The 13416-nt window shown below is 44.5% G+C and overlaps 1 protein-coding gene and 1 long non-coding RNA gene across 2 annotated transcripts; one reads left to right on the forward strand and one right to left on the reverse strand.

Moving 5' to 3' along the window:
* Window positions 1-4986: 4986 nt before the first annotated feature.
* Window positions 4987-8493, reverse strand: LOC129734942 (uncharacterized). The gene is made up of 2 exons (XR_008730469.1): window positions 7808-8493; window positions 4987-5832 (listed from the first exon to the last, which is right to left on the reverse strand). It is a non-coding gene; the product is annotated as an uncharacterized LOC129734942 (long non-coding RNA).
* Window positions 8494-8985: 492 nt separating this feature from the next.
* LOC114015860 (endogenous retrovirus group K member 5 Gag polyprotein-like) lies at window positions 8986-12183 on the forward strand. Its single transcript, XM_027805484.2, has 2 exons — window positions 8986-10787; window positions 12069-12183. The coding sequence occupies exon 1, from the start codon at window positions 9159-9161 to the stop codon at window positions 10326-10328; it is 1170 nt and encodes a 389-aa protein (XP_027661285.2). The 5' UTR covers window positions 8986-9158; the 3' UTR covers window positions 10329-10787; window positions 12069-12183.
* Window positions 12184-13416: the final 1233 nt, after the last annotated feature.

Genomic DNA, 13416 nt, shown 5'->3' on the forward strand with positions numbered 1-13416 from the left:
AAGCTGTTTGTTTAAGGTAGGTCATGCTCAGAAAAAAAAAAAAATCATGTAACTTTTCCTACTGCTGGAGTCTACATGTTCCCAGAGTGGCAAAAGAAAGTAGTGGCTGCTGAGCGAAAGACTGCTCTGAGCAACACAATTACACAGCCAAATGTGTTGGAAAGAGGAAGTGATTTACCTGCTTTCTCCTTTTTGGATTCCCACATATGCAATTACACTCCATCATGCTAGGGAGGATTATGGGGTCATTACTGACCAGGATGTGGTACCAGACTTGGAATTTTCTTCAGCACCCTGCAAGAACAAGAGATTGAGATTAACATGAAAATGTGGTTTGCTCATGAAGGAAGTAAAGGCTTGAAAGAAGAGAGTTATCATGTGGGTATAACAGAGCAAGGTGGCTACAGTAGCTGTCAAATCACCTCATACTTGAAGAGTTGTGTTAGCCAGGAGCCAACATCTGAGCCACAGTCAATCAGCTAGAGATGTTGGCCTAGGGTTTATGTCATGGCTGCCCCCCTCAGGGTGAGCAAGGCTGAGCAGCCAAGGCATCTGCCACCCCCTCAGCAGGACTGCAGGGGTTTCCTGTGGCTGCTACTTCAGCCCACCAAGTATTGAGATCAGCTGTTACACACAAAAAATCCATCTCCATTTTGGAATGAGACTGAAGCAGCAGAGGTTAGGTGAGGCACTTCCACTAGTCCATTTCTCAGGCACCATAGGAAAATACCTCAAATTCTCAGGAGTTAAAGACAGAATAAATGTTTTTCCCCCCCTTAGAATTAAAAAAAAAAAATGCATAAGAAGGTGTTCAGACAAGAAAACAGCTTCAAAGCTTACAAAAAAGCTGTATTAGACTATGCTCCTTCCTGAAGTACTTAAGTTTGCCTAAGTCAGCTTAATGGAGAATACTTCATTGTGATAAATAAAGATACCACAAGATCAATGGACTTTAAACTCAAGAATGTCAGAATGAAAATAACTGCTTTAAATTAAATTTAAATCGAAATTTTTAATTTAAGTTAAGGTAATTAACACTGAAACACTTTTCCAAGGTGTACTGGGTGTGGCTGGGATGGAGTTAATTTTCATTGTAGCAGCCCACATGTCACTGTGTTTTGGATCTGTGGCTAAACCAGTGTTGATAACACACCAGCATTTTGGCTATTGCTGAACAATGCTTGCACAGCATCAAGACTTCCTCTTTTTCCCACTTTGCCCCCACAGTAAGTAGGCTGGGGGTGGGCATGAAGGCTGGGAGGGGACACAACCTGGACAGCTAACCTGAATTGGCAAAAGGAATATTCCATGCCATATGATGTCATGCTCAGCAATAAAAAATAAGAGAAGGTTTTGGGGGAGGTAGCCATTGCTCAGAAACTGGCTAGGCATCAATCTATTTGTGGTAAGTTGTGAAGTGATTGTCTTTGCATCACTTGTTTTTTCTTTCATTTTCTTCTTTCCTTTACTTATTAAACTGTCTTTATCTGGACCCAGAGTTTTCTTGCTTTTGCTCTTCCTATTCCCTTACCTGTCCTCCTTGGGTCAGGGATGGGTTGAGTGAGTGGATGTGTGTTCCTTAGATGTTGGATAAGGCCCCAAATCTGCAAACTTTTTCAATATTTTCAGTTTCCTGGCATTCCTCTGGTGAGTACTTAGGGCAAAGGAGTCCAGGAAGGCTGGACGTTCTTCTAGAAGGAAATCTTAAAGGAGCAGTATCAGGCCGTCCCCATGTGCTGAAAGACGAGCCAGTGGGGAAAAAGACTGGCCTGGCTGAACAGAGATTTGGCTGGAACTCAGGAAAAAAAGGAGAGTTTACCACCTTTGGAAGAAGGGGCAGGCAACTCAGGACTGCAAGGATGTCGTGAGGTTATGCAAGGAGAAAATTAGAAGGGCTAAAGCCCAACTAGAACTTAATCTGGCGACTGCCGTAAAAGACAATACAAAATACATTAGCAACAAAAGGAAGGCCAAGGAGAATCTGCATTTTCCTACCCAAAAATATAGAGAAAATGTGGTGGCAAACTTTTCCCCCTTTTTCTGGGCTGTTCTATGACCCCAGGAGCTGCTGAGTAGGCCTTGGAACCTTGAGTAATGAGTTGGGCGGTTAAGCACCCCTTGACCATACCAGTAACTCTTGCTCAGCTAAGGCAGAGAACAGCACTGTCCATACTGGAACTCCAGTTGACTGGTCAAAGCAGGGAATGAGAATGGAGACAATCAGTTGTTCCCTGTGTGGAAAAATCGCTTGGAGGGGGGAATTAGAGAAAACTGGGACCTAACAGAAGTTGTAGTATTATATAAACCTTTTCAGGGTGAAATACAGTTGCCACTTTCAAGATGGTTGGCATGCACAGAATCTACTCCATCATGGTTCCCTAGGCAACACAACCTGCTATTCTAGAGGAGCAGTGGAGGGTGGAGCAGAGTGGAGACACCACGACAAGGCTCTGCTGTACTTCTTGCAGGACTGGGAACTTGATGGTACCATACAGCTGACAAACCGCATAGCAGCTGTCAATAGGAGATATAAGAGAAGATGACTGTTGCTGAGCCAACAACTGTGGCAAAATCATTTTCCTTAGATGAACCTTGGTCATTATAATCTCATTGTAATACTAATCCACACCTCCATCCCAAAGTTACCCACCTCCAAGGCACGACCACCCCTCACCAAGCATGTGCGTTATATTTCTTATTGGCTATGTTTTAAACAAGAAGCGAGAGAATTTTACACCAATCAATAATGAAAGTGTGTATGACTAGAGTCACTCAAGCTCCACCTGAGAGTAAAGAAAAGTATAAAAAGTGAATGGATGAGGGGAGAAGTTAAGGAAGACTCCATCGTAACTTCTGGGATCAGTCGACAGGCTGAACCTGTCTTCTCCCCCATAGGGACACCTATTGGGTAAGAACTTTATCTTATGCGCGCTAATAACTAACTCACACTAGCTGTTATTAGTAATTATAGTTTTGGCTGTATATAGTTTGGTTGTATATCACTTCAAGCTTGTTTTTTCAGACAGTCCCTATCACCAGCAATCACGAACCTTAATTTGTCACGATTTTATATGGTTTTATATACGATTTTATATATTTTATATATGGGTGTTATTCCATAAACTGTTAGTGTTAGTCCTTAGGGGGCGCTAGTAGTCACTGTCTGCAGGTAACATATTCAAATAAAGTGGGAAGACCCGCTTAGGGGTCCCCCTGATGCTGTTGGCACGTTTCCCTGAACAAGTCAGTCAAATCACCCTCCAATCCAGCAGGACTGTTCAGTGAAGGGTCCCTGGAACGGGACACTGACAGACTGGTTGGGCACAAGGGTCTTGGCTTTCCTGGGGCGCTGATAAACAGATCAAATACTAGGGGTTGAGAAAATCTCTCCCCCCCCCCCCCCCCCCCCTTCACATGACACCCTGACAATCCCAGAATTCTCCTGCCGGAACATAGCCTGAGTGGTAACCTGAGTGGAATGATACCATTGTTCTTGGAATTTTGAAAAGTTACCAACTCAGGTTGCAGCCAGGATGGAAATTTACTGATGACTAAAGCCAATCATCTCACAGCCTTATAAACAGCAGTCCTAAAGTGAGACCCTTTTGAACTCTCCTGGACCACAGCAGGCTGTGACCAGCATCTCCCTCTGAGCAGGATGCTGCTCAGAGTTTGAAAACCTCCAAGTTTGCAATACTAGGGGGACTGTTGCAGAAAGCCAACAATGGGGCCTGGGCTGATACCCTTGCTCCTTGAGGCTCAACACTTCATCCACTGAGGAATGCAAAGGCATTAGATGTGAGTATTTCACTGAACTCGAGGCAAACTTTTAGCAGTATACCTTTGTTATAATATATATTGCACGCTTGAAGTAGTTAGGTAATTTTTGTGATTTAAAACAAATTTTATTGATTTTCTTTGCTGCTAAAATCCTATAGAATATCTTGAATTGTGAACAATTTTTTTTCTCTCTCTCTCCCCCGTTTAGATACAAACCAGTGACCAAGTCTGAGACTAAGATTGGATCTAGCCACACCTAAAATCTGTGAGAGTTTAGAAAGCAAGGGGGTCCGCTCTAAACCTTGTGACTCAATGGGAGGATCTCCTTTACCCTCTTATGCCTTTGATCTTTATAAACTATTTCCAACTCTATTCTGATTTGATTCCAACTTGATTTATCTCTCTTCATTTACTCCATGTAATACATAATAGAGTGAACCTTGCCATTGAATCTTGTGCAGTCACATTTCCACAAATTCATATTAAACCTCTTTCACTCAAACTCTTTGGTGGTAATTCTTTAAGCGATCTGACCTAAACCACTTCTTTCACAACTGAAAATGAAATTAATTCTCAGCCAAAATGTGAATGAAAAGGTTTGATTGTTTTTTTCTTCTTTCTGCCTGAAAGCTGAGTGCCCATAAGGTGATAATCATAGAATCATAGAATCATTTAGGTTGGAAAAGACCTTTAAGATGACTGAGTCCAACTGTTAACCTAACACTGCCAAGTCCACCTCTAAACCATGTCCCTAAGTGCCATGTCTACAGTCTTTTAAACACCTCCAGGGATGGTGACTCAACCACTTCCCTGGGCAGCCTGTTCCAATGTTTGACAACCCTTTCGGTAAAGAAATTTTTCCTAATATCCAGTCTAACCCTCCCCTGGTGTAACTTGAGGCCATTTCCTCTCAAACAAATAATGTTTTTGGTTTTCGTTAGGTACTTATCATGAATGTATCAGACTTCAGCATCTTGTCTGTTTTTTACATTGTTTCTTTCTCATATCACCAATATATTGTTCAAAACACTATCAGTAATGTCTCTTAATTTGTTGTTTCAAATTCCAATATGGATGGTTGTCGTGATTTAACCCCGGCCAGCAACCAAACACTACTGGCAACCAAACCTCACACAGCCACTTGCTCACTCCCCCCCACCCGGAGGGGTGGGGAGGAGAATCAGAAAGGAATTTAAAACTCGAGGGTTGAGATAAGAACTATTTAATAATTTAAACAGAATAAAGATATAAACCCAACAGTAATAACAATAACAATAACAATTAGGATGGAAAGGTGGGGAAAAAGGGTAAAATCCAAAGGAAGGGAAAAGGAAAAAAACAAGTGATGTACAGTACAACTGCTCACCACCCACTGACCGATGCCCAGCCAGTCCCCAAGAAACGAGAAATGATCCCCCCCCAGCTAACCCTCCAAGTTTATATACCAAGCATGACGTCCCATGGTATGGAATACCTCTTTGGCTGGTTCAGGTCAGCTGTCCTGGCTGTGTCCCTTCCCAGTCTCTTGTGCCCCTCCAGCACTCTGGCTGGCAAGGCCCAAGAAACCAAAAAGTCCTTGACTTAGTATAAACATTACCCAGCGACAACTAAAACCATCAGCGCGGTTATCAACATTGTTCTTATATCATATCCAAAACACATCACTGTACTAACTACTAAGAAGAAAATTAACTCCATCCCAACTGAAACCAGGACAGTATCCATCCCTTATTCCATACCATTTACGTCATGCTATGTTCTCCAATACATCATCCTCACTTCTCCTGTCCTATATATAAAATATAAATACACAGATATCATTCCCTTAGTCTATGGACCATCCCTCTAAAATCCATTAAGTTAATTTAGTCCATGATGTTGGGCTCCATCTGTTATAACTGTCTCTCTGGGCAAGGAGGATGGTACGAGGTGTTGGACTGTTCCATGTTGAAGCCAGTTCAAGTCCTATTACAGCTGCACTGATCTGGTTTCACCAGTCAGTCTTTGTTGGTGTGGCAGTTGAAGAAAAAAATAAGGTTCAAATCTTCCAATCTAGAGATGGTAGAAATGGATGCCACAAGATTATCCAGTGTCTCCAGGGCGTGGGTTCAAATTCTACCATCATCCCCAAAGACAATATACAGCATTATGTAACAATTAACATCACTTAATTTATTGACTGTTTTCACCCAAAATCAAATCCCCTTGAGGCACACATGAACTTCCCCATCTTCCCGCATTACCCACCAAGTGCTCCCAGGCCCTTAAGCAAAAACAATCCCACGAATGGGCTTGCCTTTGCCTGAGGCAGGAATGACCCAAACTGTTTTCCCAAGCATATTTTTCAGGTGCACTACAGGAACTTTATCCCCCTCTACGGTACGCAAAAGATTTGACTGAGCAGGACCAGCTCGAGTAGCAGATCCTCTGGTATTAACCAACCAGGTAGCCTTTGCTAGATGTTTATCCCAATGTTTGAAAGTTCTACCACCCGTTGCTTTCAGTGTAGTCTTTAACAGTCCATTACATCGTTCAGTTTTCCCAGAGGCTGGTGCATGATAGGGAATGTGATATACCCACTCAATACCATGCTCTTTGGCCCAAGTGTCTATAAGACTGTTTCAGAAATGAGTTCCATTGTCTGATTCAATTCTTTCTGGGGTGCCATGTCACCACAAGACTTGTCTTTCAAGGCCTAGGATAGTGTTCTGGGCAGTGGCATGCAGCACAGGGTATGTTTCCAGCCATCCGGTGGTTGCTTCCACCATTGGAAGCACATGGCGCTTGTCTTGGTGGGTCTGTGGGAGTGTGATATAGTCAATTTGCCAAGCCTCACCATATTTATATTTCAGCCATCGTCCTCTATGCCACAGAGGCTTTAACCGCTTGGCTTGATTAATTGCAGCGCATGTTTCACATTCATGAATTACCTGTTGTAAGAGTCGGTCTAAAAAGAATGATATTGTCTCAACATTGCTAACAGAGACCTGGAGATGGAACGTGGTCCTCATGGACACCGAGACCCAGTGACCCTGAAGGAGAACTGCATGGTACGAGGAGTACTATGCCGCTTCCTGATACCCGGCACTGGAAGGAACAACTACAATAAGGCCACATAACAGCTGTCCAGAAGATGAATCACAACCGTTGTCATAACAACGAACCAGAACATGAGTGCTTGAGAAGGCAGAGACTGACAACATTCCATGGGCCAGAGGAGGAGCAATGTGTGTTGCTCAGCATAAAAGAGGACTCCTTAGCAACCGAATTTTGGGAGATCTTCCCCACCAAGGATAACAACAATCGGAAGGACAGGCAGGATGCTGCTTGGACCTGGGACCATAGGGACCCGTGGTGGTAGCTATAAACCTCTTTCCTTTTCTTTTTACTTTATCTTTTCTTCACTTTCTGTCTTTCTACCTATCGCACACTGCTTTACGGGCAAACAATAAAATTGTGCTGTTTGATTGAAGCATAACCCCTTGTCATGGTCGCCTTGATTTTTTGCGCTTTGAGATCATAGTAAACGAACCATCACAAGTCCACTGAGTGCTGAGTGGACTGTGACACCTGTGCAATAGTGTCCATGGTTAAGTCCACCCCTCGATCTCAGGCCCATCTATATGTTGCATCTTATCCTTGATGGCTTGAGGTGTTATGGGCCCACCGAGCTATAAATAATTCACCTTTATGTTGCCAATCCAAATCTACTTAAGCCACTTCAATCTTGGCTGCTTGATCTACCTGCTGGTTGTTTAAATGTTCTTCAGTGGCCCGACTCTTGGGTACATGAGCATCTACATGACGTACCTTTACAACCAGGTTCTCCACCTGAGCAGCAATATCTTGCCATAATGCAGCAGCCCATATGGGTTCACCTCTGTGTTGCCAATTACTTTCCTTCCATTTCTATAACCACCCCCATAGGGCATTTTCCACCATCCATGAGTCAGTATAGAGGTAAAGTGTTGGGGTCTGCAGCGGGTCTGCAGACAAGTTAGTTGACTTCAAAGACTTAGCCGTGTACCTTTAAGACAGCCACAAATTGTCAGGTATGTAAACAGGATGTGAAGAATCAGAACTTAGAGCCACAGCATACGGGCACCTACAGCAACAGCAAATAGCAAGCAAGAAGAAGGACACAAAAACCTATCAGGGTCTGACACCTGCACTGTCTTAGATATATACATAGTTTGTATAAACAATAAAAGCCATTTTGTTCGAACCCAGCCACGCAGACATAGTGTTTCTTTTCAGTCCGCCTCGACTTGCGTCACCACATTTGGTGACCCCGACGTGCCTATATGATCCCAGTAAAGGGTATCAAAAAGAGATTCTGAGACTGTGCCAACGTGACCCCGGTAAGGGGTGTCAGGAGTGATCCTGAAACTGTGACCAGCGGGTTGCTGGGGAGGTGGAGCCTGGTGAAGGGGAGTAGCACAGCGAGCAGCTGCAAGATCCCGGGAGAAGGTGAGGACACCGGTAAAGTGAGCCACCAGGGACAACATGGGGAGTAAGTTATCTAAAGAAGATACCATGGTGCTATCAATGTGGCAATTAGTATTAGAGAAGCGTGGAATTACTTTAGATGGGCTTCGGTTAAAAGATATGTTATTGTGGGCCAAAACACATGGAGTGGAAATGTCTCCCGCGACTGCTCTTAGTGTGTGGACCTGGGACAATTTAGGATCAACACTGTGAGAAGCTCTGGAAAAAGGGTTTTTGCTTACCTGGGGACTGCTTAGACATGTTGTAGGGGGCTTCAAGAATCTGCAAGACGCAAATGGGTGCTTGCAAAATCAGCAAAATGCGAATGGGGGCTTGCCAAATCAGCAAAATGCGACTGGGGGCTTGCAAAAACAGCAAAATGCGAGTGGAGATTTGCAGAGTCCACAAGACACAAGTGGGGGCTTAAAAACTCAGCAAAATGCGAATGAGGGTACGTCGTTCAAACCTCCCCTGTATCCCCCTCCAGAATACAGACAAGAGGATGAGGGGGTGGGGGAGGGGGAGAGTCTGTGTCCCTTACCAGACGCCACTCTCCAATGCCCCGAATCCCCTAAATCTCTCCAACTGCATCGACTTATACTTGATACCGATTCCGAGGACGAGGATGACAAGCAGAAACCTCAGTGGACCGATCCCAGCCCCCCTGACTCCCCCCAGCCCGCACGCCTTCCCCCCTCGGCTCCGCCCCCCCCCCCCCCCCACCCGTCCCCTCGGCACCGCCCATCCCGCCCGCCCCCTCGGCTCCGGCCCTGCCTGCGCAGGATGGAAATGCCGAAAACCCGGATTCGGGTCCAGCTACGACAACGTTATCAGTCACAGGCAGTGAAAAAGTTGGAGGTGGTAAAAATCAAGTTTCCAGTGGTACATTAATGACGCGCGACCCTCGGCGATTTTGGCAGGCTATAAGAGATGAGGCATTAAAAGATGGAAACTGGGATTTAGTAGAACAGATAGGCAGACCACTCCTTGATTCTCCTACTCCTTCCACCGATGCACCGCACGCATATCCTATTGTATTGGGAGATGTGGCTGCTGGTAATCCTCACGTTCATACACCATTTGCTTGGAAAGTAGTACAGGACTTGCAAAAAAATGTTTCTCAGTACAGGGTGAATTCACCGCCTACAGTGCAGTTGCTGTGTTTGCTAACCATGGATGCTTTGACTCCTTTTGATATTTCTCAGCTGGCACAGATTATGTTCCAACCTGCGCAACTAGCCATTTTCCACGCCACGTGGCGAACAACTGCAGAACAGCAGGGACTGCATAATTTGAATCTTCCACGAGGTGATCCCCGGTTTGCTCATGGGCCTGATCTGTTGATGGGTCTTGGGCAGTATGCCAATCCTCAAGTTCAAGCTCAGTGGCCCACCATAGTATTAGATCAGGTAAAAAATGTAGGCATGCTAGCCATATTGAAAACTGCACAATTAGCAGAGCCAAAACAGCGTTATACGGCAATTAAGCAAGGTCCAAAAGAACCATTTTTGCCATTTGTGGAAAACTTGCAACATGCTGTTGCTTCTCAAGTGTTTGACCCTCACCTGCGTGACATGCTAGTAAGGCAACTAGCCAAAGATAATGCTAATATTGATTGTCAAAAAGTAATAGAAGGATTACCAGGTGAACCCAGTTTAGAAGCAATGATATCAGCCTGTGACAAGGTGGGCACCGTGGAACACAAACTAACAGTACTAGCTGCTATGCAAATGAAATGTTATTCTTGTGGTAAATTAGGACATCGTAAACAGGACTGCCCCTCCAAAAAACAACAAGCGCCACGACCTAAACTGTCCTCAGCGATGATTCCTTGTCTTCGCTGTGGAAAGAAAGGGCATTTTGCAAAACAATGTAATTCTCGTTACAATAAAGAAGGTTTTCTCCTACCACGCCAGGGAAACGCTCACAAGAGCGCGAGGAGGCGTGCAATGACACAAGTACCTCAGGTTGTTATACCAACCGGCCAGCCTTATGTGACCAATTATCAGGGAGGACCCAGGGATCAGCAGGGATGGATGTATACACCAGTGAATCAGTAACCCTAACCAACCATGGAGTGTTTAAGGTCCCTTTGAATGCTCAGGGGCCAATAGGGAAAGGCCTTAGTGCCTTACTAATAGGTCGATCTAGTACTACTTTACAAAAATATCCAAGTACATGTCGGTGTTATTGATGCAGACTTTACAGGTCAAATATGTGCCTTAGTTTCTACACCTGTGCCTCCTGTTACAATTCCAAAAAATACACGCCTTGCTCAACTTGTGCCTTTTGTGAGTTGTGTTCCCAGAACAGAGCCTAGGTGGTAGGGTGATGAAGGATTAGGCTCCACAGGAAAACCTCACGTATGTTGGACACAAGAACTATCTTCACAACGACCCAACCTGACCTGCACCTTGGCGTTATCGGGAGGCACTCCTGCAGAAGTGAGATTGAGCAGTCTTCTGGATACCGGAGCAGACGTAACTGCCTCCAAAGACTGGCCACCTCAATGGCCTCTGGTAAATAATGCAGCAGGAGTTGTAGGTCTGGGGGGCGTGACTAATAGCTACTTGTCTGTAAAACCTATACAGATCAAAACGCAAGAAGGACAGACAGACTGCTGCCATCTGCCCATACGTTGCCACCGCACCATTTACTTTGTGGGGTCAAGATTGTTTAGGACAGTGGGGAGTTCGTATCACCACGGATTTTTAACTGGGGCCACTGTACTGCAGGGACTGAAACAGCCTACCCTTGGTCTCACTTGGTTAACTGACATGCCAGTATGGGTAGATCAGTGGCCCCTGCCCCAAGAAAAGCTGTATGCCCTGCATGAATTAGTTACAGAACAGTTACACGCAGGCCACATTGAAGAATCACATAGCCCATGGAACACTCCTGTAGTTGTGATAAAAAAGAAGTCTGGTAAATGGCGATTATTGCATGACCTGCGTAAAGTCAATGTAGTGATGGCCCCTATGGGGGCCTTACAGCCAGGATTGCCATCTGCCACCATACCACTGGACTGGGACATTTTAGTTATTGATCTGAAAGATTGTTTTTTTACCATTCCTTTAGATCCAAAAGACAAAGAAAAGTTTGCTTTTACAGTACCATCTAGAAATAATTCTGAGCCCACAAAACGGTACCACTGGACCGTGCTGCCGCAGGGCATGAGAAACTCGCCAACCATTTGTCAATGGTTTGTGGCCCAAGCCCTGAGCTCTGTGAGAGACAAATACAAGGATGTTTACTGTTATCATTACATGGATGACATTCTGCTGGCAGCACTGTCAACAGAACTGCTGGACGTAGTTGGAAAAGCTGCCAGACATAGCTTAGCAGAGTTTGGATTGGTTGTAGCTCCTGAAAAAGTTCAGAGACAAGAGCCTTGGAAATATCTGGGCATGGATGTGATGAAAAGAACTGTGTCTCCACAACCTATCAAATTAAAATTGGACATAAAGACTTTGAATGATGTCCAAAAACTTGCAGGAATGCTAAATTGGTTACGGCCTTATTTAGGCCTTACTAATGAACAAATGCAACCTCTTTTGCAACTTTTAAAAGGAGACACAGATCTTTTAGCCCCAAGGTATTTAACGCCTGCAGCCTTAGCACTTGTGAATGAAGTTGAACAATTGATCTCTTTGTGACATGTGTGGCGTGTAGATATCACGCTTCCTTTAAGTGGTTTTATTTTAGTGGACCAATCTTCCCCTTATGCTATGTTGGCCCAATGGAACCAGGCTTGGGAAGATCCGCTGCATGTACTTGAATGGTTGTTTTTGCCTTTGCAGCCTAAGAAAACTGCTGTTGAATGGTATGAACTTGTTGCCGATTTGATCATAAAAATCCAAAAAAGATGTTTAGAGTTGACTGGAGCTGATCCCTGTACAACAATACTATGTTGAATGGGCGCTGTTAAATTCTGCTGCCCTTCAAGTGGCTCTTGCCAATTTTCAAGGGCAAATTCAGTACCATCACCCACCTCATCCACTTCTGAAAATGACTGTACATCTAACTTTGCAGCCACGGCAACTAAGTCAAAGACAACCAGTTGAAGGTGACACAGTATTTACAGATGGATCTGGAAAAATGGGAAAAGCCGCAGTTGCTTGGAAAAAAAATGGGCAATGGCATTCCCAAATTGTATATCAGGAAGGATCCCTGCAAGTTGTAGAATTACGGGCTGCGGCTTTGGCATTTCAGTATTTTCCAGGCCCTCTTAATCTTGTTACTGATTCGGCATATGTAGCAGCCCTCCTTCCCAAGCTAGATATGGCTGTCTTTGGCCATGTCAACAACCCCAAGCTTTTTGCAGTTTTGACTCTAGTTTGGGAAGAGATTCGGAAACGCCATTCTCCGTATTATGTTATGCATGTTAATAGCCATACTTCCCTACCTGGTTTTATAATTGAAGGCAATGCTAGAGTTGATGCTCTAATTTCTGTGGCTCTGTCAGTGCCTGTTCCTGATGTCCATCAGCAAGCCGTGTTAGCCCACCAATTCTATCAGAATTGGCGATCCTTGTATCACCAGTTTGGCCAAAAGGGTCTCTCTCAGGCTGCTGCACGCAGTATTGTTGCAGACTGTCCAGACTGTCAAAATGTTACTCCTGTGCCAAATTATGGAGTTAATCCTAGAGGCCTTCAAGCTTTACAACTTTGGCAAACAGATGTAACTCATTGCAATGAGTTTGGCAGACAAAAATACGTCCATGTTACAATAGATACCTATTCTACTGCAATGATTGCTACTGCCCACACAGGTGAGACCAGTCGTGACGTCATTCGGCACTGGCAACGCGCTTTTTCTGTGCTCGGTGTCCCTCTGGTGTTGGGGCTCTTGCTGTATTGAATGATTATACTGAACTCTGAAGCAAGTGGAAAAATACTGAAGAAATAAGACGAGGTTACGGCCAGAACAGTGGGATGAAGAAAAAGGAGCAAATTGCAGATGTTTGCTCAAAACCAAGGCCAACGGGACGTGATAAGAGGAGCTGGGAAACCGCAGAAAGGAGCCTACATGCCAGAACAAGCAGAAACAGAAATCTTCCCAGTAAACAATTGTTAACCAATCATATTATTATACGCTTGTAAAATAGCCAACCACATTATTGCACGCTTATAGAATGCCTTATAAAAG

The sequence above is a fragment of the Falco cherrug genome, assembly GCF_023634085.1.
Source record: "Falco cherrug isolate bFalChe1 chromosome W unlocalized genomic scaffold, bFalChe1.pri SUPER_W_unloc_1, whole genome shotgun sequence".
NCBI lineage: Eukaryota > Metazoa > Chordata > Aves > Falconiformes > Falconidae > Falco > Falco cherrug.

Excerpts from the sequence above, each read along its gene's own strand:
- LOC114015860 (XM_027805484.2), top strand. The coding sequence starts at position 9,159 with ATGACGCGCGACCCTCGGCGATTTTGGCAGGCTATAAGAGATGAGGCA.